Source organism: Chinchilla lanigera, unplaced genomic scaffold (assembly GCF_000276665.1).
Source record: "Chinchilla lanigera isolate Chin_1 unplaced genomic scaffold, ChiLan1.0 scaffold00014, whole genome shotgun sequence".
NCBI classification, from domain to species: Eukaryota; Metazoa; Chordata; class Mammalia; order Rodentia; family Chinchillidae; genus Chinchilla; species Chinchilla lanigera.
The window spans coordinates 22,660,760-22,688,620 of record NW_004955415.1 but is presented as its reverse complement, the minus strand read 5'-3'; the positions used below and the strand labels follow the sequence as shown (position 1 = coordinate 22,688,620).

Sequence of the window (27,861 nt, the reverse complement as noted above, 5' to 3'; positions counted from 1 at the left end):
GTTTTAGGAGAACTGAATCATATATATGTTTTAACAACCTACTATTTAATATATAATGGAAAACCCATTTTGTTTTAGGTGTCTAATTTGTGACTACGACTTCTTGAAGTTTTTTGTGTGTGAAGTTTTTAAAGGATTTGTACAAATTATATGAAATTGGTGTAGACACTATAAAAATAGTTGAATGACAACTGCAATTATTTACAAAATAGACACCCTATGGGGAAATCATGTATTGTTGCAAAAGAGATTATTTTACCCTTTAAAAAAATCTCATAGACTGATTGACTGCATTAGCCTGTTGAAAAGTTTTCATTTAAAAGATGCCAAGATCTTTTTTCCGTGACCTCACATTGCTACCCATTCATTTTTCACACACAGAGCTTTATTCATGCTGGGGATCACAGTCAAGTTGTAGGGTAGATTGATCTCATCATAGCGAAGCCATTACATTTCTTTTGGTCTTCCTTACACGTTTGCTCCATGCATGCTTCGAATGTGGAAAAAAACAAACTTACGGGCTGGGGAAACAAAGAAGCTGCAATTTCCTGGCCTTAGTCCTTGGCCCAGGATGAAGTAGACGGCATGATGTGGTGATTAGAGCCAGACCTACCCTTGGCCATGGGCACTGCAGCCGACCCAAACCTAATTAAGAAAGATCCTGAATAAACTTGAGTGAGAGCCAAAATCACTAGTCCCTTCAATCAATATTTTTGATATAAAAATTAGCATCTGGCCTGAATAAAAGGGAGCACTGTTTCATGCTACAGGAAAAAAAAAAAATCTCTCTTTTGCTTTTTGCTTCTATTCTAACCTTCTGTTGTTGGATATTTTATTGATTCGTGTCTGTGATAAGTTCTCAGAGCAGTTGACATGCAAATGTCGCATTTCAGCCTCTCCTTTGGATGAAGGGATGCAAGAAGAATTAGAATAACAAGTCCTACTTTAAACCCTAACTGGTATAGGCAGCAACCTTTTCCAAACATGGAAACTGGTTTGACTTGTTCTCTTGTTCTTGATTGAATTACTCCTACTGGTATATAAAGTTTAGCTGAAATAACCTTTTAAGAAAGCTTTTGATTTGATAAGGAAGAGGATAAGCATTCCAGGAAAGAACAATGTACCGTCAGAGTGTTAGAAGTCCTCTTTATACTCTGCTAATCCTTTTACAACTCAAATACTCTTGCCTTCCAAGAAATCCATTATTAGTCTCTATGACAGTACCAAGAAGATAGTGTATGTTGGAGTTTTTAGTGCAGTGTCTGGCACATGGTTTGTGTCTAAAAATGATTGCATTCTTATCTTTCAACACACCACATACTTTAGAAATAAATCCTAGTTTTGAGCCAGGGAATCCACATACAGGTTGTAACATAAAGAAAGTAAAGGTTTACTTTTGATTCATTTTGAGTTCTTTCTGAAGACATATTTTAATGAGGTTGAGAGGAGGAACAAATGAAGACATTCCTATCTCTTAGAACTTGGTGAAATATTTACTCATAAAATGAGATTATTTCTGGGGTTCACTTTAAAGGTGTCTGGTGGGAGAGGGAGTGAGGTGGATGAGGTACTCAATGAAAAGCCTGGCCATGAATTGATAATCTTTGAAACTGGTGGTAAGTTTATTATATTATCCTCTCTGTTTTACTGTACATTTAAATTTTTCCATTATAAATTTTTAAGTGGATGTTTTGGAAATAAATTCTTAAGTAACTGATTATAGCTGTCTCTCATCAGGAATTGTCTAGAGTGGACCAGAGCTGTCCTGCTTCAGTGATTTCCCAGCCTCTAACTGGGATCCTTCATCCGTGTGTGGTTGGTGATGGTCTGGGTTCCTCTCCTCAATGTGAGATAATCCAAAAGACCCGTATAGTCATACGGTTCCTCAGGGAACTGACGAGGCCTAGGTATTGTACCACTGTGTGCAGCTTCAACGGCATGCTGGTAAATTTTTAACAGCTACATCTCTAGATCTCTGATCTGTGGAGTTTGCCAATTTCTATGGTGCAAATACTCCCACTGTAGCCAATTTCAAGGCACCAATGCAATGTCACTGAATGAGGTGGAAAGAGATGTGTGCATAATTGATTCTCATGAAAGTGTAAGCCAGCCTTAGCCAATCCTACTCATTTTCTCAAGTGAAATTCTTAAATGCAAATTTTCATCTCAGTCTCCCCCCCCCACCCCAGTGTAATCTAACCCAGATCAACACAAAACTCCAGACTATTTTTTTTTTTTTTATACTGTCAGTTTGGGTGATTTGTTTCTTAAAGAAATGAACACTCCTCAGGGACAATAAAGTAAAATTTGCATCTCAAATATTTCAGTGAAGTATTCACATCAGCCACACATACTCGGATACCACACACTCTACCTAACAATGCCATAAGATTCCGTTCCACAATAATTGCCCAGAAACATTAAGGTACAGTGCAATCTTCAAGTTTCTTAGACACTGCACAGCTGAGAAGAGCATTCTGAGAGAATAGACATCAACTGTGTTGTTCTTACTGTTTCAAACAAGGAAACTATTTAAAGAATTCATGAGATGATGTTACCATTGTTTTTATTAAAATTATTATTGCTATAAATCACAGTACATGTTTGAATCTAGGTTTCATCATCTGAACTTAGATTTTTTTAACTAGAGTAAGTCATTTATATATATTCGCTGCTTCTGAAGAAAATACAAAGCAACACTGCATGTCTGAAGAACTGCTAAGAATTTCACCCTACTGAGGAGCTATTGCTGGAATAAATAAATAATCAGAGGTTGAAGTTTTTTTCTAAAAGTAGGAAGAGAAAAAAGGCATCATATTGAAAGGCACAATGTGTAACAAAGTAAAAGAGACATCTCATAAGGAATGATGTAGGTGAGAATTGGAGAAGGAATTTTGATCAAGTGTATAGCAGATTATTCTTCAATATTGGGTTGATCCATTCTTGCAGAAAGAGCAGTTGAAGAATATGGGAAGGAAATATCCCACTGAAGAAGGAAGGATGGCCATGGGATGAATTCACTTCACTTTGCCAGTATTAGCACCCTAAAATGTCAGCAGAAAATCGAGAGTCAATGGCTCTACCAAGAGCTCCAATAATGATTCTCAAATGCTGGCATGCATTAGAATCACCTGAGAAAGCTTGTTAAATTGTAGTTTGCTCGGCACCATCATGGCTTGAATGGAGGTGTGATATGGGACCCAGAGATCTGCATATTAACAAGGTTCCTAGTAAATTCTGAAGCTTGTAGTCTTAGTCAAACCAAAACATGTTGAAAAGCAATATAGCTAAACATCCGTGACACCTTCATTCCAAATGAAGACTAGGAGTGAGTCTATGCCATTTTCTTCATATGCAGATGTATCATCCTTACAAATGCCAATCAGAACTTTTATTTTTTTTCCCCTGAAGCCTGCTTTCTAGAACATCTTCCATCTGTCTCTATCCAATTAGATTATTTCTAATCTTTACCTACTTCCTCTGTAAAGAATAGTGTGTGTGTGTGTGTGTGTGTGTGTGTGTGTGTGTGTGTGTGTATGTGTGTTTAGTTGGGTTGGGAATATATAATGTTGTATTTCTGGTAGAAAAAGTCTCTTTACTAAAAGACTAAGCTGTGATATTAAGACTGTATCCCTATTGAGTTGAAGTCATGGTCTTATAAATCCAGCAGGGGACTTTTATTTGTAAAAATAAAAATATTCTCATTCTTCACATTGCCCTATTAAGCAAGTTCATTCTACATGCCATATGCTCTTCTGATGTAAGGTCTCTCCTAATGTACCTGGGAGGCATTCCACTTGGACCATAGCTGTTCTCACACATTGGGTATCTTCAATGCAGACTCTCTCACAGAAATAGGTCTCTCCTCTGGTACACAAGAATAGAAACTATTTCCCCAAGGATCTTGGATCTTGATGGAAAAGGACTAAGCTCCTTCTTGCTCCACATGGCAGGTAGATAAGTGATTTGCTCCCCATGATGAATTAGATTCAATTTAAGTTCCTGCATGGAAGTAGAAGGGTAGACATTCCTGCTCAGGAAGGCACTTGCCCATCTAGTGGCTTAAAATTCAGTGTGTGTGTGTGTGTGTGTGTGTATGTGAAGATCACATCAAATCTAGAAAAGATGGGAGGTGTTTATTGCTTGCTCTGTCTTGAGGAAGGCTCATATGTCTCACTGCCCTCTTTACATTCTGTTTCCTTTACAGAACAGATATTAATACATTCTCGACAATCAGCCAGTAACAATTTCATCTAAGTGCGTATATTAAAGAGAAAAGACCTATGTACTTCCTTTTTCCTGCACATTTATATGGCATTTGCTATCTTTGCACCAGTGAGGCTGCTCTAGTTGAGGAGAGTTGGTATCTTCAGAACCCGTTTCTTTTCCTCCTGTGCCAATTGTATACCTTTAGTTTTTAATTACTCCTAAGGAACTTTATCACTGGGATTCACCTTTAAACTGACTGTACCCACAAAGGGTTGTGATTTATGAAAAGCTTTTTGAGCTTTTTCCTTGGATGAGCCCTGAGCACCAGGGCGTGTTGCTCCATCGACACTGGCGTGAGGGTTGAGTTTCTATCTCAGTGCACAGCATGAAAGCTAGGGCCCATCTGTGTCACACAAAGCCAAACCTCTCTTGAAGTGATTTGTTTACAGTGTCATTTGATGGAGTGGAATGTTCTGTAACTCATTCGAACTGTTACAGAAGCTTGGCTAAAAGGTCACCACTGCTCTTTAGAGTTTCCAAATCTGGGCACCATCTGGGAGCTTGTTAAAGATAAGGGTTTCCACTGGCTTTTTCCATACCAACTAGATCCAATTAGCAGAGGACTAATTTTTCAGAGGTTTGTTTTCATGTGTGTGTGTGTCTGTGTGTGTATGAGAGAGAGAGAGAGAGAGAGAGACAGACAGACACAGAGAGAGACAGAAAGAGACAGAAAGAGAGAGAGGAAGAGGGAAAGAGCATATAAATTAAAGTTGCCCAAAAGTATGTGAGCCTGTTTTGCACAAATCTGAAAATATATGCCAAAGTGACAGTATTATTTAATGTACCTGAATAACCACGGCAGCCTTGAAAGAGACAGAGAGAATTGTTTATAAATGTCCTTCTAGAATCAGTACATTCTTCAAGTGTACCCTTGGGAGTCGATTCTAAAGGAAATCGAGCTTCATCATTTACTCAGAATTCAGTAGGCAATTCTTTCCTTAAAGTCATGAAAGCCATGCATACTAAACATTCACCCTGCATGGCACCTACAGTGTTCAAGTTATAATTTTACAGATTTAGTCTAAGCCTGAAATTGGCGTGCGCTTTCTCTCTGCCTCCTTCTTCATGAAACAAGAGCTTGGATTTTCCAAACCTCAAAGGCTCAGCTGTAAAACTGTTGGAGAACAGCAAGAGGAAAAGGAAAGTTTCCTTCTCTGCTCACTGCTGGCCAGTTCTGCTTTCTCCCTCGAAACATTACCTGTCTCTTTTCACACTTGTGCTTGGAAAAAGTCCAAAGGTGGCAAATGGTAGAAGCAACATTTCTTTACCCTTCTGCTTGGAACTTCCTGTGATGCCGATAAACTGTAGCTGGTACGTTTTTAGGTGTGACAAGGAAATCAGCTACTCACCACTACCCTCATCCATGTCTGCCGATCAAATAAGTAAACACAGTGCGATTAGTGTCACAATCAAAATTCTCACATTTGGCTGGAACCCCTGAAAGGGTCTGGATCAGCGAGGCTGCAGGTAGCAGCTAAAACAGGCTCATTGCCATCAAAAACATTCTGAGAAATGTGTGTGTGTGTGTGTGTGTGTGTGTGTGTGTGTATGCATTTGTAGCAGATACTTAGGAGGGTAGAAACTCAAACCTAGAACTGTAACTTTGTTTCTGAAGTTGCAAGTTATAGATACGAAAAACACAACAGCCTCCCTCAGTTCAATTAAGCAGGCCTGGAAAACAAGTTGTCCCTAGAAAGGGGGAGAATTCCAGCTATATTCCTTCTGAGGTGAGGAGGGAGGTCTCTCTGGCAAAGTCTTCACGTTTCATTCGGGACCAGGAAACTTACTCGTCAAGTTCAAAGCTGGTTTCATCATAGAGTACAGGGAGTTATGACTTCCTTTGCCGGGAATATTTCAAAGCCAGGAGATCACCCAATTCATTAATGGCTTCCAAAACCTGCAAGGAGATTGCCTTCCGTCAGTTATCTTTAAGCCCCTAAGTGGGCCTGCTTTGCCAACCCCAGGAAAATGACAAGCTTCACAAAGACCCACAGCCTCATTTTGCCAGCATCTTTGATTTTAAAGAAAAGAAGCAAGATCCATGTCATTAGGTCATGGTTGATGAGGCCTAGAGGCATGTTAGATGCTAATTCATTTTATTTAATGGTCTAACTTCACATTATGAATGTTTATTTTGGGGGGAGGGGATTGTGAAGGGAGGAATAAAAACATCTGGCCTATTGAAGACCTTTAAGAATGTATTGTAGGGGCTCTGGGTTTAGCTCAGTGGCACAGCGCCTGCCTAGCAAGCGCAAGGTCGTGAGTTCAATTCCCGGTACTGGAAAAAAAAAAAAAAAAAAAAAAAAAAAAAAAAAAACAAAACAAGAAAAAAAAAAAGAAAGAATGTATTGTAAATTTAGTGACTTACATATTACCTTGTGGAAGAAACATAAGGTTGTAGAATATATTTGAGGTTATGTCTTCATGACAAAGTAAACCAGCCTAGCCAAGAGCACAATGGAGCATCGTGCGGCTAATTAGCATCATTCTCAACTGTGTCATGCGTTACCCCCCATTTTAAAGTAGGCATCTCTACATTCCACATAATAATAGAATTTAAAATCACAAGGGACCAAGACTGCACCTGTTCGAGTTCTCTTACCTTAAGTGGTAAATGTACCATCAACTTTGCAATGAAAAGTTGAAACAACAGAGATCCAGAAAGTTAAGAAGATGTCATTTTTCCTTCTAGTATATCCTCTGGCATTGATACTAATCCTATGCAATTTTTAATCTTTGCCTCTTTTTAATCTTTGAGTCTGTTTTCTTAACTGGTCAAATGAGGAAAAGGATAGTATGAGGAACCAATGCTCTGAAGAAGGCAGGGTAAGGGTTGACAACATTAATATGAATGGTTAATGAGGCTTCCTGATTAGAAAGTCCTTCAAAGTGCTATCAATTAAAATATCTACCAATGTGCTAAGAAAAGTTTGTTTCTTGATGGTAGGGTTATGGACCCTGAAAATATTCTTTTATTTTTTAATTTCCCACATCAAATCTGTGTACTAAGAAAAAGTAACAGAAGTTATGTTTTACATGTTATCTACCTGGAGTATTTCTACTGATCTTTGCTTAAGGCGGGAGATGAAATATTCAGTGGTTTCCAAAAAGGACTACTTGAGCACTTAGGGGACATATGTGAAATCCTGGTGGGAAATATTAGAATTTGTATTTATTTTTTCTCAGTAGTAAAGACTGAACCTAGGGTCTTCATATTGAGCTACACCTCTAGCCCTTTTCATTTTTAAATTTAGAGATAAGGTATTGCTAAATTGCCCAGGCTGGATTTGAATTTGCCATCCTCCTGCTTCAGCCTCCCAGAATGCTAGGATTAGAGTCACATATCACCACACATAACTTAATCAATGTCACTTTAACTTTTATTTTTATGTCTGTTATACAATGCATATATGTAAGGCACATACCATTTCTAAATAGTTTACATAAACTGATGGATGGAAGAGTCGATCCCAGAGCCATGGGCATCTTAGTGACAGGAATTTGGGAGGGGATTCTTATTGCATTGGTTGGGCTGGGGATACTAAGGAAGTGGAGAACAGTTCAGGCTGTCCAAAGGTGACAATGGTTTACTGACTGCCTATGTACTTAGACCTTTTTTTCTGGGAGATCGAAGGATGGAGGAGAAGTTAGAGTTGTCCTCGGTGGAGGAGCAGCCATCAGTGAGGAAAGGGAGATGGTAATCCCACCTATGTCTGTTACAGTTGTTTCTAACGCAGCCTTCCACTACAGTTGTCTGCTATTGCCTATATCCTGTGAGCATTTATATTTGGTCGCTACTTTAATGACTGGGCCATTCAAATTTCACTTTCTCAATTAAGGCACCACTCAACTTTTAAACATCAAGACAGATGCATGCTTTCAGAAGTTAAGAGGCCTCTGCTTAGACAAAGTCTCACTGCTTTTTCAACCATGTATTCCATAGCAACTAAGAACCTGTGAGGAGAATCACAGGCCTGATATCTACAGAACTGAGTATGCTTGAGTACCTCATTCTGTACACACCACAGAAACTACATATCCTTCTCTGCTGCCCACCTGATCCTGTCAGCTCCAAAGCTTGATCTCTGCCCAGGTCCCCTCCTCTTCCATGCCTGTAAGGACCCCTCTTCACGGTCCTCTTCCCTTAACATGTAAACATGGACAGGTCTTTCCCTGTTTCCAAAGGCTCTTCTAAACCTAATTTTTCTGACTTCTTGGAAGACTTGCCTACTCTTTCTTATCACCAGTTCACTCTATTTAAAAGAAGCTATTTGTGAACATTAATGTATGGGAAATATAGACTCATTTTAAAGAATCTGGAAAATACAGCAAGTATAAAGAACAACAGCAGAATTCACTATCACCTCAAGACCTCCAGGTAGCCCCGTGGTTAATGTGTCACTCAGCATATTTTTAATGGTACCTACCATGTACTATCAGCTGGTCCTGAAGCTGTATAGGTGAAGAAGAGATGGGTTGTCTTTCTCCTCTCTCTCATTCTTTTTATTCTTATCCCTTTCCCTGCATTACCCTAAAAAGGCCCACTCTAACGAGCATTGAGCTCTCACTAATTGTCAACCCAATAGTTTCTTCTTGTCTCTTCCATACTCTAATTTGGGGGAACATTTTGTTCCTCCTCCTTGAAATGCTCTCCTGTTTAATGTGCATAACACTGTACTAGTCCACATCTTTTCAGATGGCTCTAGCCTAAGTCTATGTAGCTCCCACCTGTGATTCCTGTACCCTGGGTTCTCCACAGGAGTCTGTTCATGACCTGCTCAACCTCACTTATTTCTGCCTTTGGCTTAAGGATTCCTCAGTTTCCTAAACTACAGTAACTCACTTAGGCTGGTAGGTTATAGGTCTGATCTTGTTGGTTTTCCACTGCTTTGTTGGGTCATATTTTATTATGAAAGATTTCATGGTTATGAAAAATATCAGGACATAGGCAGGTGATGCTAAACTAACATGTGCGATCAGCTCTTGCATTTCAGAACAAGTAAACAGCACATTTGGCTACGCAGTCAATCCTATGAAACCAAAATACTGACCAGGTGAAAGTCTACACTAAAGTGTTTTTTATGTCTGTCCACTGAGTGGATTACCCTGTGAGTATTGCTGACACAACCTAGGTTTTAGCAGTGAGTTTTACTTGTCATTAGTGTTGTTTTCCTTAACCACCTGAGAAACCCAGAAAACCCCAAGCTGGCTCTATGAAAGCTCTTGCTCTGAATCCAAGGTACCAAACCAAGAGGTCCTGTGGGGTTGTGGGATACTCACCGTGTCTAGCATCTGCTGAGTATGTGTTGCTGACAAACAGAACCGAGCCCGAGCTTCTGCAAGTGTAGTGGCTGGAAATCCAACGACCACCACACCAATTTTTTTCTCTAACATATGCCTTGCAAAAGCCCTGAGGAAGAGGAAAGAAAAGTTAACTGACACAAGACAGAATTATCCTCCCCCTCCCCCTGCAAAAGAATATGGATAATTAACTTTTTCTTTTTTATGATAAGCAGAGGATGATTAAAGCTATTAACCTCTGTCATCAGAGTTGGCAAAGAAACGTCCCCCATAAGTGAATATGTTGTACTATGGGCCTGACACGATCATTAGATGACTGTGGGGACCATATTTTTGACACTGAACAGAAAGTGATGGCGTGAGTGACTCTGGTTTAACAAATATGCATTGATACAAAATCTTTCATCTGCAGGGTCCCTAGGAATAAAAAGAAACCAGCTGATAGACTAGAGCTACATAACAAAGCATTTATATAGTAAATGCAAATCTTAATGCAATATTTATATATTAAATGGAAATGTTTTAAGAACTTCATATCAATAGAGTACCATGGACATTTCAAGAAGTCATACTTAGTTACTGTAATTTGAAGAGTAGGATCTGAGCGTCTGTATGATCCAATCCCAAGGCAATATTCCCACTTTAGGATCAAAGTACGTATTTTAGATCAAATATAAGAAATAGGATCTCCTCCTTTTTTAACATGTGAAGGAACATACCAAAATATACACAAGGGTAAAAGCCCACTGACTTGCTTCAAGGGGAATCGGGCAGGAGGGGGGCAGAGAAAGAACTGTGCATCTGCAGAGAATCTCAAGGGGTCGACGCAGCTGATAGGATGTAAGTCAGATGACTACAAAGCTCTTTGATGTGGAGCAAAACCTTTGTGAGCTATCATTCCTTCCCTTTATCCTTCTAGCTTTCTTCTTTTCCGAAGCTAATTTCAGAAACCATTCTAGAATATTCAGCTCCAAGTCTGTAAATTGCTTGTGTTGCAAGCCAAGGTCAGATAAAAAGGCACGTACCTCCAAGTGAGTCTTTTCCCCCTTTGGGCTCTGTTGCTCTCTGCAGGAAACCTTAATTACAGAGTGGCTGTACCCACAAGTGAAGTAAATGCCTTAGATCTGTTCTTAGCATTAAGAGGTTGCTGGTGTATTATTTTAGGCTGGAAGCTGACAGCGCCACAGAAGCCTTCCAGTTGTAACTCAGAAGAATTCTTGAATCAGACATGGCCAGTGAGCCTGCCCGTCCATTCATCCACCCTGCTGTCCAGTGGACGGCCTTAGATCACCTTGTGCAGGATGCAGGTTATCAAGTGAAGCTGCAGAGGCAGCAAGACCTACTGAACACACAGCTTGTCTGGCCCCCTGGCTAGGACAAGGCGGGATTTGCCCTTTGATTTCGACTGGGGAGGGTATAGGCGACAAAGCTTTCTAGCTGAGAAAACTTGAAAACAGATGCTGTTCTTTCTTCTTCTTGATCACCCTATGGAAGGCTGCCCACAACACTGCACAGGATGAGAGTTCATAATTGTCTGAGAAACAAGTCAAGTGCTTTTATTGCTGAAGTGCAAACCACTGGACCCATGATCTCAGGCCACTGCTCAGGGTTTCAAGCAGACGGTTTTCACTGTCTGCGTGTCCCTTTGTACCAGAGGAAGTGAGTTTTGCCAAAGAATGTAGAACAAAGTACATAACTGTTGATTCATTAGGTTAATCTGGGCCTCCCTGGACCACTTTTGAATTTCAAATGTATACTCCCGCTGCTAGCAGCCTTAAGCTAATGTATATGATTGCACTGAATATTTTAGGTTTGTACCCTGTAAAGCAAGTTAGAGCTGCCATGGCCTGGAAGACATTAAACAAAGTGAGATGATGATGATGACGATGATGACAATGATGAACATTATTCTAGAACTGCATGTAGAATCATTATCTCTTCCAAGTGTATGATAAGGGCCACTAAAGGAAAATATAAACCCTGTACCATACACTAAATATAATACAGCCTTGATTATTTTGGAGGGTTGATACAGGATCTTGCTATGTAATTTAGGCTAGCCTTGAACTCACTATATAGCCCAGGCTGGTCCTGAACCCTCAGTGATCCTCCTGCCTCAGCCTTCCAAGTGCTGTGATTGCCCACATGTGCCCCCATGCCTGGCCATTCTTGATTGTTTAAGTGCACATTTTATGGGTACAGTCACCTTCTACTAGACTCTCCATAGACAATTCTAGCAGTAGTGTTGTAAAAGCACTGTGTTGAAAGGGATACTGGGCTTTTCATTCTACACAGGTAAGAATGTAGAGAAACACAACTTTTAAGTAATATCAAAATTTTTATGTGTTCGAGTGAAAGAAGTATTTCTGTACTTGCTTAAGGAAGTAAAACCAGACAGTGGAGCCAGCTACTGCCAGCAACTTCTGCCAGTGGTGGATGCTATTACCTTTTCTAGCTAACCTATTGCTTCCTTAGGCCATTCAGTTAGAAATTTTTCTGTCATAGTAACTGATGTTTTTGAATCGCAAAAGATGACATGCAAGAAAGTTGAATTAAGTATGTAGTTTTAATGAGATGGGCATATCTCCCGCGCCCGCGACTGAAGCTTAAAAGGCTATGTTGTATGTTCAAAAGAGCTCACGTATAGGAGAAAAAGAGAAATGACTGAATTCTGAGCATTTCTCCTACAACATATGTGAGCCTTAGAAAGTAATTTGACCTTTGTAAGTCTCATTATCCGCATTTATAAAGTAGGGATAAACATCCCAACCATAGTGAGTGGTCACTGGGGTTCAGCAGCCTTATGTAGCATGCAATCAGAATTCATCAATGTTAGCATCTGTTATGGCATGTGTCTAGATGTCCCTCTAAAGCCTCATGCAATCACAGGTGGCTGGATCTAGGATGTGTGATCTCAGTGGATTAGCTGTGTGATGCTGAGATTAAGGGGGTGTGACTACTAAATTAGTACACTGATAGATTTGTCATAGTTCTGGGTGTGGATAGTGGGAGAGCCAACTCTGAGCACTGAGTGCCCAGGGAGTGAATGGAATGTAAGGGGCAGAAAGGGGGCTGCTGCCATTGCTTGTTGCTTGCTATTTTGCTGCCTTCTGCCTCCTCTGGGACGCTCCTCTGCTATATGTCATCCTGCCTTGGAGCCCGCTGATTATGAACTGAAAGTCTTACAAACTGTGAGCTGAAATAAACCTCTCCTCCTTTAATTTTGGGTTTTGGGTATTTTGTCTCAGCAATGAGAAAAGTAACTAGAACAGCATCTCTTGAAAAACAATCTTAAATTAGACAGAACAAGACAGTTCAACATATCATCTAGTACCAATATTACATAATTGGTTCAGAATGTAGCAGGCTCTTTAGCTACTACTTTTCTGAGAGTTCTCTTTTTATTAATGTAACCAAAGATTTCAATAATTATCTGGAGAGCCACACAATTATGCTGACTCAAACTGGTACTCAGTTGAAACTAATAACAGTAATTTTCATAGTGGAGTAATAGTAGTGCTACTACTAATGTCTATCACTACGACAAGTAATAAATGCTTTGTACACACTATTAATATTACGAACAAAAGCTAACCCTGAGTAGCACTTATATAAGAGGCAACATATCAAATGCTATAGAGACCTTATCTTTGCAGTGATCATAGGAAGTAGGCACTATTATAACTCATTTTACACATGAAAATCAGGGGCTTTCAAATGTTGGTCACTTGTCCAAGATTACCCAGCTAGGAAGAGGCTGAGTCAAAATTCCTTTTGATTCCAAATTTCTCACTACAGCTTAGAGCATAACTTTTACATGACACATATTGTATCAGTGAATCTTTGAATTGAAATGCATCTGGAGTCCTGGAATGCTATAGCATAGTATAGTGACTATGGATAACAATTATTTTATGTAGTTCTCAAGAGGCTGGAAGAAAGACTTTTGAATGTTTTAAGGAGATCATAACTCTTTATGGGGATAGTGATGTTTTACCTGATTTAAACATTACACAACATACAGATATTGAAACATCACATGGTAGCCCACTAATATGTACAATTTTCATATTCTTATGTATCAGTTAAAAATAAAAATAACTGGTAAAAATGCATTTGTTTTTACTAATCATGCACTCTTTTCATTGAGTTGTCTCATTTTTCCAACTTTTGAATTTCTAATTCTGGCTTCCATCATCAAAGCCAGAACTCTCCACAATGTTTTTTCCTTGCTCTGCTCCAGTAATGTGCACTGGATACCTGAATAAATTTATTTTGGGTGCCTTGTTTGAGCTAATGTTAAAATATTAGGTAGATATGAGCTAAATTTGGAATCTTCCTTCCCAAACATATCACCTTCCCAGCCATTTTGAATAAATATAGGTATTCCTTTGTGTCTTCCAAAATCAGATGGGAGAGGGATTTGTGTTATCTGCTGCTTGGAAATCACTCCTCTCCCTTTAGTATAGGATGATATTGTGTGTGCGATCTCCATAGCACTCTATCTCCTAGGATTCTCCATCAGGGGACATCTTTAGGGGCCATGTGGTAGTGGTGTTGGCAGGCTAAGAACTCATGTATGTGTTTTACAGCTTCTTATTTTGCTGTGGTGGAATGTCATAGGGTGATATTTCAAACACTCAGTCTTTTAATGACTTATAACCCAGGCTTACTCTCCATAAATTCTAACCCCCTAGACCCCAAAACCTCTTTTTTTGGAATTTTTCTGTATTGCAAATATTACGAGTCAGTTCAGACTATGATAGGGTCAAAGAGAATGGAGTTATATCAGAGGGGAGTTAGGATCTCTAGAACTCGAGAAATATTATTTTGAATATTACTTTCCACATTGTCTTTGGTCAGAGAAATCAATAAACATTGTACATTTGGAAAGAGGTTTAGTTAACTTTCTTCTAATAACAGAGGTGATTAGTCTTTCATAGGTTAGAGAGTTGTTCCTGTATAAAATTGTGCTATAGCAAGAAAAAGTCATTTTTTCTTCTATACAATTTTATTATTGTTTTGTTTTGTTGAGATAGGATCTCACTATGTAGTTCAGACTGGCCTTTAACTCCCTATATAGCCCAGCCTGGCCTCAATCTCACAGCGATCCTCCTGTCTTAACCTCCTGAGAGTGCTGGGATTACACCACGCCTAGCCCTCTATATAATTGTTGCTAATGCTCAATTTCAAAGTTTCAATTACTGGAAAACAGTACAAAATAGGCTTATGCCAGTGGCATTAAAATTTGGCACTAAGAGAATGAGCTTTGGAGTGAGCCTAGGTTTGGGGGGGAGGTTGTTTCTTTGATTTTTTACTATTGTTCGATTTGCATGACTGTTGGAAAGTTGTTCAATTACCCTCAGCCTCAGCTTCCCCACACATAAAATGAGGCTGCCTCTTTTGAGGACAACCATAAAAGTCAAAGGGAGAGAGTTCTAATTCTGCTTGTTTTAATGGTAGTTTTGGGAGAGATGGTTTTAAAGAGTTCTTTCTGATTATCTTTTTTAATAGCTGAGTAATACTCAATTAGAATTACAATGGTGAACTCCTACCATCTTGTCTGGTGAAATTCCGTGTTACCTCTACTGTTTTATTGAAGAATTATTTTCTTATTCCCTATAATGGTTTGAGCAATCTTTCATTCTTACATCTGGTAATCTAAGCAATGTAGTTGAGGATAGCGATATGTAATGTAACAACCACTGTTGATTCATATTATTTTGTTTTGAGACTCTGTATCACTTTGAATGTTCTTGCTTTGATTTGCTTATGTTTGTGATACTGGTATGCTGCTACTGTTCTATTTCTTTGTTTGTCTGTTTCGCATTTACTACTCCCTTTAAAATAAAAAAAAAAGAGTTCTTTCTGAGAAAGGTGTTCAGCCAGAGGAAGGTTCAGGATCATCTTTAATATATAGCTGACATAAGTGATTTCACCACATTTTCTGAGCTTGAAAATTGTGTCAGGGAGAGAAGTGGGCCTTTGAGCCCAGTTCCTTTTATCTATGACATGCGGCAAAAGTCCTGCTGATGACAGGCAGGGGCTACTGAGGAGCTGTACTAGTGAGTTGTGAACCTAAGCACCCCTTTCAAATACATGACCTAATGTCTGTACAGGAAAGCTAGGCTGTGCTGAAAGCATCACTGTAGGTTGCTTGGGCTTTAGGCATGATTCTGCAAATCTCTGAATACTTACGCTACTTTGCAAGGGTGGTAAAGGAGCATGGGAACAACAGGAGAGTCATCATTGCCGTAGATAATGAATCCCATTTTCTTCAGTTTGTGTCTGAAGTATTTTGTGTTTTTTGCAAGCTGTTGTATTCTCTGCAACCCTGAAATGAGACAAGCAAGAAATCCAGTTCCATGGGGTGAGGGAAGCAAAGGTCAGGTTCAGTTGGCAAGCATCTCTAAGTCGTTCTATAAGCTTCCGGAGTAGCTGGGAAGGGAGTGAAATAGAGCAGGGCTATGTCTCCTGGGGAATAGGTCTCCCATACCTGGAAGATGGGGTGGAGCAGGAGTGCTATCAGGTACTGCAAGCAACAAGAGTCAGCTGGATTATTGGGGCACTTGGAGGCAGGGCTGGTACCTACTATGGATAGTCTGTGGTAAGTGCCTTAAACACATCAATTTGGGAGAAGAGGGTGCGATAAGAAGGACATACGCACCATGCGTATTCACACACATACACACACCTCACATCACACCAGTTGTTGATACACAGTTCTTAGCCAAAATGAGCTGGCTCCTTAAATTAACCCTCATCCATGTCTCTAATCAAAAGACACTTCATCCAAACTGAATTTGAAGAAGTAGCATAAACCCGGACACAGATTACCCCAGCTGAGTCTAGGAGTGTTTTATGGTAGCGTAGACACTAGAAAGGGGATGGAAGATGAGACCTCTGCTTTTCCCAGCCATAAAAATACAGAGTTGGCCCAAAACAAGGGGAAACTACTGTGTGTCCATATGAAGGTGTCTGGTGCGTCAGCCCAAAAGCCTACCCCCTGTCCCAAGTGTGATTCCTAATGCAGGGGTCACACACATGAGACATCAAAGGGAATTAAAGAGCAGAAAATGTTCTTATGACCCCTGCCTACTCCAGGCTTGTTTCAAAGTGGGCAGGTGAACTAACCAGACAGAATTAGAGGGTGTTTCCACAATGAGAATGAGTAAGGCTGAAGATTTAAGTCCCCTAGAAGTTGACCCAACTTTTGCGTTTGACACAGGGATGTTATTTATTGGGGATGTGCTGCTACAGTAGTACTGGTTGTCTGTAGCTGGCCTTCCTTGTGACTGGCCAGGTATTCATCACACTGGATGGAGATCCTGCTCTAGAAATAGTTTGGACATGAGTCATAGTTTGTAACTCTTCAGATAGAAAAAAGTAAAAAATTTCAGTAAACACAACTGTGGCCATCTAGTCCCTTCTTAGAAAAGGTCCCAGATTGTGTCTTGGCAAGGTGTTGAGTGGTGGGCTTCTTCTGTTCAGTATTTTTCCTCCAGAGAACCAAGACATTTGGGTAAGATTGGTTCTACCTTTTCTCTTTGCTATAAGGATAGCATGAGGCACAGACTTGGCCAGCTGGAATACTCCATCCTGCTGATATTGGTTCAATGGGGGTACAACATCACTGGGATTATTAGAGTCTTTTTTTTTTCAGAACAGAATCCCAGTTGCATAGGAAATAGTAATGAGAACCAACGAATGGAATCAGAGCAAACTGAAAAGCTTCTTCATGGTGAACAAACAAACAAGCAAACAAACAAATAAAAAACCACCAATACAGTGGAAAGATAATCTATGAAGAGAAAAAAATTTTTCCAACTATTCCCCAGAGGACTAATATCTTAGGTTATATATAGAATTAAAAAAGTTAGATTCTCAAAAATAAAAGATTCAATCAAAAAGATGGGTAAGTGAATGAATAAATATTTCACAGAAGTAAAAATGGCTAATAAATACATAAAGAAATGCTCAACATCATTGGCCCTTAGAGAAATGAAAATCAAAACAACACTGAGATTCCATCTTATCCCAGAAAGAATGGTCACCACCAAGAAATCAAATAATAGCAAATGCTGGTAAAGCTGTAGGGGGAAGGAACCCTTGTACATTGTTGGTGGGAATGTAAACTAGTCCAACCACTATGGAAATCAGTATGGAGATTCTTCAAAAAACTAAAACTAGAAATTCTATTTGACCTATCTATTCCCCTGGTAGGTATCTTTCCAAAAGAGTTAAGGACATTATATTGCAGTGTTACAAGCATACACATGATAATAGCAGCACAACTCATAATAGCTAAACCTGCAGCCTATATGTCCATTGATAGATGAATGGAAAAAGAAAATGTGGTATTTACACACAATGGAGTGCTACTGTCTCATAAAGAAAGATAAACTTAAATCATTTGTAGGAAAATGGATGCATCTTGAGAGCATAATGTTAAGTGAAATAAATCAGACACCCAAGTTTAAATATCATGTTTTTCTCTTATACAAAAAAGCCAAATTATAAACAAATAGCAAAATAAAAGAGAATAAGAAGTAGGGCGATAAATCTCTTTTCAATGGGAAGGGTATCAAGAGATGGAGAAGTAATGGATGGGAGGGACAAGGAATTAAAAAAAAGGAATTAATATGTGTTATATACATGTACCAGTTTCGCACAAGGAATATAAACATTATGTACTGCAAATATATACTAATAAAAATTGCAACAGATACTATATAGAGAGGAAGAATCTTATAGTCTAGTAGCTAAGGTACACATTAATAAAATAATTACACAAATGCCTCTAAAACTGCAAGTGTGAGGAGCATGATAAGGGCATTTATGTGGTGTTATGAGAGCTCACATTAGGAAAATTGGACCAAATATGAGGAAGTCAATAAATGATGAGTGAACTAAAACAGGATGGGTGAGGAAGTATTAAGAGGAAAAAAAGTTAGAGAAGACCATGCCAGGTAGAGGACCTGTGTGCATGGGTGCTGTGCTTTGTAGAACAGAGTGGTTCAGAACTGAGCCCGATGTGATTGAGTGTGAAGCAAGGTGAGGCCAGAAATATGGAATTGTACTTTAGAAAGTTCAGTTAGAATCCAATATTGAATGGTTGGGAAGAGAAAGGGAGAAAAAATGGGCAATCAGAGAGGAAGAAGATACAGGAGATGGAAGAAAGTTCATTGGATTTATCAACATGGCGCTCAGTGAGAACCATTACACTGTGGTGGAGGGAAGTTGGTTTTAAAGAAGTGGGAAGCTGCAAGTGTAGTTAACTTTATAATGCTTAGGTCTTTTCATTTTCCTTCCCTCCTCCTTCAGAAAATAACAATATATACCACCCTCCAACTCTGGGTTTGCAACATACACATAAGGGATTTGAAAAGGTGCAGGACCATCTGTATAAATTCTGTTGCATAGATCACCCTTTAGAAAAGTGATCTGAAACATGCTGAAGCCTCCCTTGAAAACCTTTATGTGTACAAAACTAGGAATTGGGAAAGAAAATGTTTGCCTTCATTTAAAAAAAATGACCCATACATTGAAAGACAGTGGTTAGAGAAAGGAACACAGGAGTACAGGTGGACAGAGGAAAAAGAAGAAGGCTATGGTAAGATTTGTTATAAAGGTGATAGAAATGAAGGCACAGATACACATCCCAGCCACCAAAATGTATTCCATATGGCCGGTCCCCTTGTGTGTTTGGTTCGTTTGTTGATTGTTAGTTGCACAATGAACAGATGACTTCATCGGGCTGAGCCTGATGATTCCTAAATGTTCCCCCTCAAGACTGGAAGGATTTCCTGGCCTGGAAGTGCACAAATGACTTAAATTGCTTTTCCCAATGGCATTATCTTTGCACTTGCCTATAATGTCTCATCTATCATTGGGCTGCCTTGCTACTTAATTGGCCCCGTCTGTCCCGTATGCCTTGATTAGGCCAAGTAACTGGATCATCAGCTAATGTCACCTTTTCACTGCTTCTAGAGCCTTTGGAGACTTGACCAAGCCAGATCATAATATCAGTCCCAGAGGTGTCTGACTTGTAAGAACTGAATGTTTTATTTTTACCCTGTCTTTTCTATCTTTGAACTAGTTATTAGCACAGTATGGTTGACAAGCCATGATGACACACTCTGTGGTCACCATGTTTTCTCATATAGGTCACTATAAATGCCTTTGAGGTCTTTGGAGCTGCCCAAAATACAGCTCCTTTCAATTACTCTATTGCTCATTCTTCAAAATTGGAAACATTCATGTTCTTTCGGAGGGCCCGGGGGCAGAGAGAATTTGTACATATAAAATGCTACTCATCTAGACAGGATGTGGGTGATTTTATTAATTACATTGTGCTTTGAGATCCTTGCTTGAAGTGCTTTGTAAAGGCAGGAGTGTTTGGCATAGGGATTGCCCTTGCCAGGGTGGCACCTGGGCACTCTGGCGATTGGTTGTTACAACCAAATAGCTTTTGAAACCTTCAAAGTCCCTAATAAAATAGTTTCTGATCCTTCTTCCACAAGTGACACAGAAGACAGGGAAGATGCTTGATCAGATAAGTAGGCAAATGAGAGGCTGTCTTATTTAGGCTTCTGGAGAGTTTATCTAAATATTTATTTTGCCAAATTCTGGGCTCTCTGAGAAGGTTGCTGAGTACAAAAGGCATGGACTTTGGAGTTAAATGGACTAGGTATCAAATTCTATCTAGAGACTTAAAGGCTTAAGCCCTCAGTGTTATCTGTGAAATAGGGACAAGCTTATCTCACAGGAGGATTGGGAGAAATAAAGTGGTTGACACAGGGAAGCTACTCAGTGTTCTATCTGGCACCCAGTAAGTATTCAAAAAGTTAATTATCTCTTTCAGTAAGGCTGTAGTTCTCCATAGCTTTGCTGTCACCTGGGAATCATTTGGAGATGTTGGCAAAATCCCATGCCCAGCCTGTACAACTGAATCAGGGTCTCTGGGGATGGGGTGGTATGGATTTTGGTTCTCACAAGGTGCCAATAAGCAAACTCAGAAGTCTCAGAAACAGCCACCATTTTTATCCACCCTCGAAACTATGCATGCTCTTGTTTGGTGTCTAACCTTACTTTGGTTGAGTCTTGCTTCTCAGCTGCATATGGGACATAAAAACGTGCAGGGCAATCAGGACAATCTGTTGCTTGGGGTTCTCGGAGAGTACATTATTTGGGGGTGGCCTGCTCACCTGACAACTACCTGCTCCCAAGTTTTCATTCAGCTTTACATCAACCACTGCCATCCTTGCTTCTTTAATGAAAGAAAATAAAATCAGGGTGAGCCTATCTCTGCAGAGACCTGTGTATTGCTCTTCCTTCCGTTCAGATCTCTAGCCCTGCCAGCTTGAGAGATAGGCTAGGTTAACAGAGGCCACGGGTACTTTAACCTTCCCTCCAATGCTGTTAAAACAAAAACAGCTGGGGCAGAGGAAGGAAAACAAATAAAACACAAAGCATCTTACTACAAAGCTTTGCAGTCCCCTAATAAAAACAATGGTCTGTGGTGTTTCCAAAAATATGTTTGGGACAACTCTGTCTCCCAGAGGGCCAGAAGGAATTACGGAGAGTGAAAACTACCAGAATGACCTGTGTTAAAGAAGGAAAATTTCTTCCCTGCGGAACCATTGGTATCAAAAAAAGAGAGAAAGGTATGTCCCTCTGTCAGATCAGGAGAAAAAGAGAAGGATTTGACAAGCTGGTGGACCAATACACTGCCGCTGTCCCTTTTTAGTGGAGGAAACATGAATGTACCCAGATGCCTTGAGGTGACTTATTTTATTAGTTCCCAGGCTTAACAATGGAGCTAGAGGAATATGCATTAGTCACTCACTCCCTAAATTATTAAGTACATCACCACTGTCCAAATACTAGATGGGACAATCTCAAAGCACTTTTAGGAAGGCTTGATTGACAAATTCAGTTCTTGTTTCTAGAAATGGAAAGGATCTTTCCACAAAACACTGCCCACCTTTCGAGAAGTTGATATTTCTGAAAAAGGAACCCAGGAGGAAAATTAAATTGATATGGAGGAATGCCTGCAGTGTGTCTGAGTGGCCCTTTCTCCTCCTGGGTCTGCCTCATGCATTGCGGGCTGCTCCCCCTGGCATGGCAAGAGGTGGGGCGCTGGGATCAGATGTGGCAGCAGGAACCTAGCGTCTGTTATTTTAAGTACTGGATACCAGTCACAACATTTTGTTTCTAACACACTGAGGGGCAGAGAGATCTCAGCAAAGATCAAGAGGCTGCAGAGCAGCGAGAATCATAAGAATCACATTAGCAGTGACAAGCTTCCCAGCAGGGTGGAGAAAACAGTGTTTGGAGTGGTTTGCTGAGAGGAACACACATTTTTATCAGGCACTGAAGCTCTTCCTTTTGATGTTGGGATTCCAAGGTTATGGCATGTTTTATAGGCACCTACACATGTTCCAAGGGCTCTCCAGGCCACTCAGTCATGCCCCTGTGGAATGCATGCAGAAGCAGGCTGGACACCAAGGTGGGTAGCTGTCTGTGGGCTGACCTCAAGCACTCTGAAGACACCCCTGCCTCCACTTCCCCACTAGCTGCTCAAATACACCATTAGAGATCCAGCCCACAAAGACGAGTGAAACAAGACGTCTCTTACATGTCCACTGTGAGCCAGGAAGTGGTGCTTTGGGTCCTTTTTTATGGAGAAAGAAACAGGCTTTGAGGTTAGGGAAACACTAGCCTGATGACCTGGAAGGAAACTGGCTGTGCCTATCCGACTTTCAGCCTGCTCTTCAGAAAGGTGCCTTAATTGCATGAATCCTGTGACCATGGACATGTGCATTTAACCCAAGAACAACTACCTACAGGAGCTGGGTCAGTGACTAAGCTGGGGATAGAAGATACATTCTGGGACTCTTTGGAAAGAAAGAATCTAATAGAAGACAGGGAAGATACTAAATAATATGCAATGGGAATTAAGGGCCATAAGACAGATGTAGACATTTTTCTCATTGTTTTATTTTCTGGATACTTATTCAATGAACAATGTGACTTACTGTTAATTTGCATTTAAGGAGAAAGCAATACCTTAGCAACTCACTAATGATGGAATTATTATAAAATTTTACATATTAAGGGAGGTAATTTGGAATGTTAGGGGGTTTTCGGGAACCTTCTTATATCAGTGATTCTAAAGCAGAAGAAGACAACAGAGGCCTCTGGAATTAAAAATAATGTATCTCTTTTTAATTTCTTTAATTTTAGAATGCACGTATTAACTTCTCTACCTAGATTGTGTTCTAGAAGAATGTGTCTCTTTTTTATTTCTTTTATTTTTAGAATGCATGGATTAACTTCTTTGCTTGAGATTCTGTTCCAGAACTGAGGTTGACCTTAAAAAAAACCTCAGTGGGCAATTGTAATGTGTACCCCCAGTTAAGCACCATAGCTTAAATTCACAGATTACGTTGATGCTAAAAATAATGACTGATAATAGCTGAATATGCCAGGAAACAATTTCATTTCAAAGATTTTTTTGGTGACCAGCCAGCAGATCTGTGTGTTTGCCCTGATTATTACTATTTTTTTTTATGCTAAGATAAGCACATTACTCATCATCTCCAAGCCTTAGTTTACCGATCTATTAAATGGGGATAACAGCAATAACTATTCCTTATATTTCCTAGGACCTCGGGAGGATCATTAATTTAGTGTTTGTTTATTTAGAACCTTTATGTACAAGTGGTTGTTGTATTCAATAGAGGATTAAATGATGAATGTATCTATTGTTTTCAAGAGTCTTACAAACTAGAAAAATGACTGTAATCAGAAGAGAAGGCAGAAAATCAAGTGCCCCATGAAGGAAGGGCTCTGGAAGTTTGGAGTGGAGACCTACAGGTGGTAACGTAATGTCTTCTGCACAGAAGTGTGGTGGAGGGTACAGGAGGAATGGGTGATTCCGTGCCCAGAATGGATTGTAGCCATGGGACAGTAAGTGGAGTCAGACCAGTTGGTGCTGCAAGCGCCACTCTAAGAGCCAGATTTTTTTGGTGGGTAATGAGTCATGGCAGCAGGATGAGCAGAAAATGACATTCTGAGTGGAGTTATAGGAAGATGAAGTTTGCAGTGTACAATGCATGGGTTTCGATAAGGGCAGCGCTGGAGGTAGTGAGACGGGTTACACAGCCGAGCGTGACAGCAAACCTCCCAAGCAGATGAGGAGATAAATACAACAGGGCCCGTTTGTGACATGGAGGTAAAGCGAGTGGCAAAAGACAGGTTGTGGCCTGAGTAACTAGGTCTCCAGTTCTGGAAAGGACTCTTTGCAAAGCCATGCAATAAAGGTGACTACCTAGTAACCGCTGTGCAGCGGCCACCTACATAAGCAAAATCTCTCATTTCCAAAGTGTTTACTTAGAAGGGATGCACTGAAGAATTCTCCAGGAGTGAAGGGGTGAGCATAAATATCGACGGAGAGGCCCAGCCTTTCTGTAATGTCCTCTACAACAATGGCATCATGGCAAAGCGACCAAGAATTGTGAACCCAATTTCCTGGGTTAAAAATCAAACTCCATCATCGCGGGCAAGGCACTTCATTCCTCTGTAACTTGGGTTGTTCACTTATAAAATGAGAATGATAATAATAATACTATAATAATAATAATAAATGATGTTCATTTCATACTAATGGTATAGGACTTAAATATTAAGTACTTAGGGGTGATACACAATATAATGTGTTATTTAAAAAGTATATATTTTATACAACAGATTTCCATTCACATTTCATTAGACAAAATTCTATGGCTCAAGCCATTAATTTGAACCAAAACTTGAGTTCCTGGATTTGCTCTCTAAGACTGGTTCTGTGGTCAAGGTCACTCTAGCGTCCCAGGTCAGTGGTCTCCTATGTCTTTTTGGTGGTGGAGATGTGCTCCCCAGTACATCTCTGTCTCTCAAAGCTAAATGTTCATCAGGTCACAATATGCAGCAGATGGTCACTGAGATTGTGACTGCATAAAGTCCTCTTACAAAGAAGCTGACAGCCTTGGGACATACATTACATAATCTTAGCATAGCTAAGACGTAATCCTTAAAGGAGACTGGGGTGCTTCCCAAAGAGAGAGAGAGTCAATGAGAACTTTAGGGGTTGTGGTGGGCGGGAAACTCCGTGGTGGGTTTTAAGTGAGTAAACCATTTTACTCACATGGTGAGTAACATAAGGAGTGGCTCTGGGTGACAGTCAGCCAGGAAGGAGAAACTTCAGTCCTACAACCTTGAAGAACTGAGTCCTGTGACATGTATCAGCTTGGAAGAGAAGCCTGAGCTCTAGACGAGAGGATGACTGCTGACACCTTGACTTCAGCCTCAGGAGAACCTGAGTAGAGAACAGCCTGTGCCCAGACTCCTGGCACAAGGAAACCATAACAAATGGGCATTGTTTTAAGCTGCTGTTTGTGGTAATTTGTTATGCAGAAATAGAAAGCTAATACATTCCCTCTAGCCCAAACACACACATGGTGGGCTTCCTCCAGCATGAATCCACTTGCTTAATCCTACCCAGCTGTGGCTGGCTAGGTAGCCGATTTTCCCAGAAAAATTCTCCAAACCAGAGTGGAGCCGAGAGGATTTTGTTGCTTGGATGAAAATGATCCCATGATGGGAAAAACAAAGGCTAATGTGGAATAGCAGCTCCCCTTTGCTCTGGAAGACACTGAGGATGGCATAGGTTGCCTTCACCAGGTGGACTGAATCAACATGGAATTCCACGTGTGTGACATCACAACTGCCCCATCTACATGCAGGAAACAGACAAGAGGAGGAAGTTCCAGAAGGACTCATGGTGTAAAAGGATATCTTATTTGGAGGGTGATGGAAAGGAAGCAGCCATGCTCTCCCTCGGACTTCATGCCGTCTAAGAAAACAAACAGATTCTCTTTACGCTCTTGCAAGACAGATGTTTTTTTAAAGGACTCTGAGAAAGTGCAGTATTTACTGGGCTTCTCTAAAACTGTACTCTTGGCTATCTCTTAAAATGAAGTAAATGAAGGGGCCAAAGCTTCTGAAACTGTTTTCTCAAAGTTTCTGTCCTGGTTAGAATGCAGTTTGTTGGCTAATTCTGCATTTCTTGGACAAACTTAAACTATCCTACATGTATGTAAGCAGCAGTAGGGCAGAGAAACAGTGCCTGTCACCTTGATTGCTAACCCTGACCTTCAGGCTGCACACACAAAAAGACCAGGTAGAACGTTTTTACAAAACCCCAGCACAGGTGATTAATCATGGACCAAGGCAGGCCCTCAGTTGAAAGCCACTGGAGCGTAGCACCTGACATCTGTTTTGTATTAGTGATTGCTGAAATGCCAGTGGCCTGAAACCATTTAGAAAACGCAGCTCTCTGCGCCCTCTCTTTCTCAGCCTCTTTCTGTGTCTCCAGCTGGTAACCAAGTGGCAAATATATTTAGGAAGCAGCAGCTAGTTCCTCCCTCTGCAGTGTCAAGGGCCTTCCATGCCAGGGCCCTTAGCTGGTGCCTTTTGGATGGAATTCTCTGTCACCACTCCTTTGTATGTATCGAAGGACTCAGAGGGACAGAACTTACGGTTGCTGAGTTTGATGGGGAGGAAAAAGTGGTAAGAAGCTAGTTTAGTATTTACTGCACTCTCTGCTGGGATAGAAAACAAGAAACATGAGAAACCTTTTAAAACTGGTGACTGTTGTGGTTTTATTGCTCTGATCATGGTCCCTTTTTGATTTTTACTGAGACAGAATTTCAAGGGACGAGTAAATCTCTACAGGAATAGCCTCATGACAAGCTTGCTCATACCAGTGAGGAAGTATAGCGTGTTACCCCAAACTAGCAATGACAGGTGAAGAAAGTGTGACTGAATCTCATGTCAAAAATATAACAGTAGGAAAGTGAGAAAATCCCTCTTGAGAAGTCATTGCTGTCACCCAATGTACTCCCCCCCCCCCGCATACCTTAAATCTTCCCACTTACTCTTGTTTTTTAAACCTCTCACACTAAGTGTAAAAATATGTGTGCCCTGTTCCAGGGACCAGAGCAAAGGCTGAAGGTCACAGCTGGAAGGGGCTGGTGCCACTTTCTCCCAGTCCACGTTGGGTTAGGAGCAGGGTCAATACCCTACCTGCCAATCTCATGATAAACTTTCACAAATGATCAGGATAAATGGAATAATCCCTACAAAATGAGTTTAAAATGAGGCATGGTTGTATGTTTCAGAGCAAACACTTTTCTAAGTATTGTTTTTTCCTTTATCTTTTCTCTGGAGAAGGTACGTGAAATGATTGAGTTACAAAATTAATGAAGTTAGTTGAAACAGTTTGGCATTTTATTGGACTCCTCTTCTTAATAACTGAGTAAAACCTAGAAATTTCATCTTTAGAAAAATTTTTAAAACACCAGATCTAGTATAGAATAAATTATCTGGTGTGAATTTGTTGATGTAGATATAACAACAAAACAAACAGCTTTTAGTGCTTCTTAAAATAGATGAAATGTTCAAAGTGATATTGATCAAGATCATATTTTTATATTAATTGATCTTGATACAGAGTCTCCAATTTTCTGTCTTTGTCTGAGCTCACAATTCAGTCTTCTTTTGTGTCTGGTTACCTCAGCTAGCCAAGTACTGGGTGCTAAGTTGATGAACATCAGAATTTCAATCCTTATTCAGTGTATTAACTTCCCTTTAGTCTGTGGTTCCCAAATAACCCACAGAAAACTGAATGAGAGTTAGGGCTGATTCAGAATAAACCTATACAATTCAGGTAACTAGTCTAAGCATACAGGTTTTATAAATGCATTTTACAATTTTCTGATAATGATGCTATTTTCTGTCTCATCATAATCCTTTCCCCCCTCCCGCATAAAAATGTTTACATGTTACTATTTCTAAGATACATGTTCTCACTTGTAGCCTGAATTTTACAGCTTTTCCAGCTGTATGTCATTTTAATATCTCCAGGGGAAACATTACCCTCAGGATCCATTTTCTGTCTCCAGAAAGCACACAACAGTGGGAATTTATCAGAATGATGATAATGATATCAATACCTGCCATGACACAGGCCTGAGTTCTGTGAAAAAGAAACCAGAAGAGTTGCAGTAAAAGTCAGACCAGTAGCCCTGAGATTCCCTATAAAAGGGAGAGACTCATCTTTAGTCCTCTAGAAGTTATTTTTCTGTTGTTATTAGCTACGTTTATTCTACTTCAGGTCAAGAATTTATTTAGTAAGTCAATAGAAAAAGACTGGGAAAGTGACAAAATATACAAGATCTCACATGT

The 27,861-nt window shown here is 40.1% G+C and overlaps 1 protein-coding gene across 2 annotated transcripts in view; it reads right to left on the bottom strand.

Annotated features, from left to right (window-relative positions):
• Positions 1 to 2,549: 2,549 nt before the first annotated feature.
• The window catches only part of Sptlc3 (serine palmitoyltransferase, long chain base subunit 3), a 153,879-nt gene continuing 128,567 nt past the window's right edge, over positions 2,550 to 27,861 (bottom strand). The window contains exons 11-14 of one of the 2 annotated variants that reach the window (XM_013512291.1): positions 15,769 to 15,904; positions 9,550 to 9,679; positions 6,057 to 6,166; positions 2,550 to 4,002 (exon numbers count right to left, since the gene is read on the bottom strand). In XM_013512291.1, coding sequence (XP_013367745.1) covers positions 6,098 to 6,166; positions 9,550 to 9,679; positions 15,769 to 15,904 — 335 coding nt within the window. In that variant the 3' untranslated portion in view covers positions 2,550 to 4,002; positions 6,057 to 6,097. The remainder of the gene's footprint in view (positions 4,003 to 6,056; positions 6,167 to 9,549; positions 9,680 to 15,768; positions 15,905 to 27,861) is intronic. The other variant, XM_013512292.1, reaches the window with a different exon arrangement.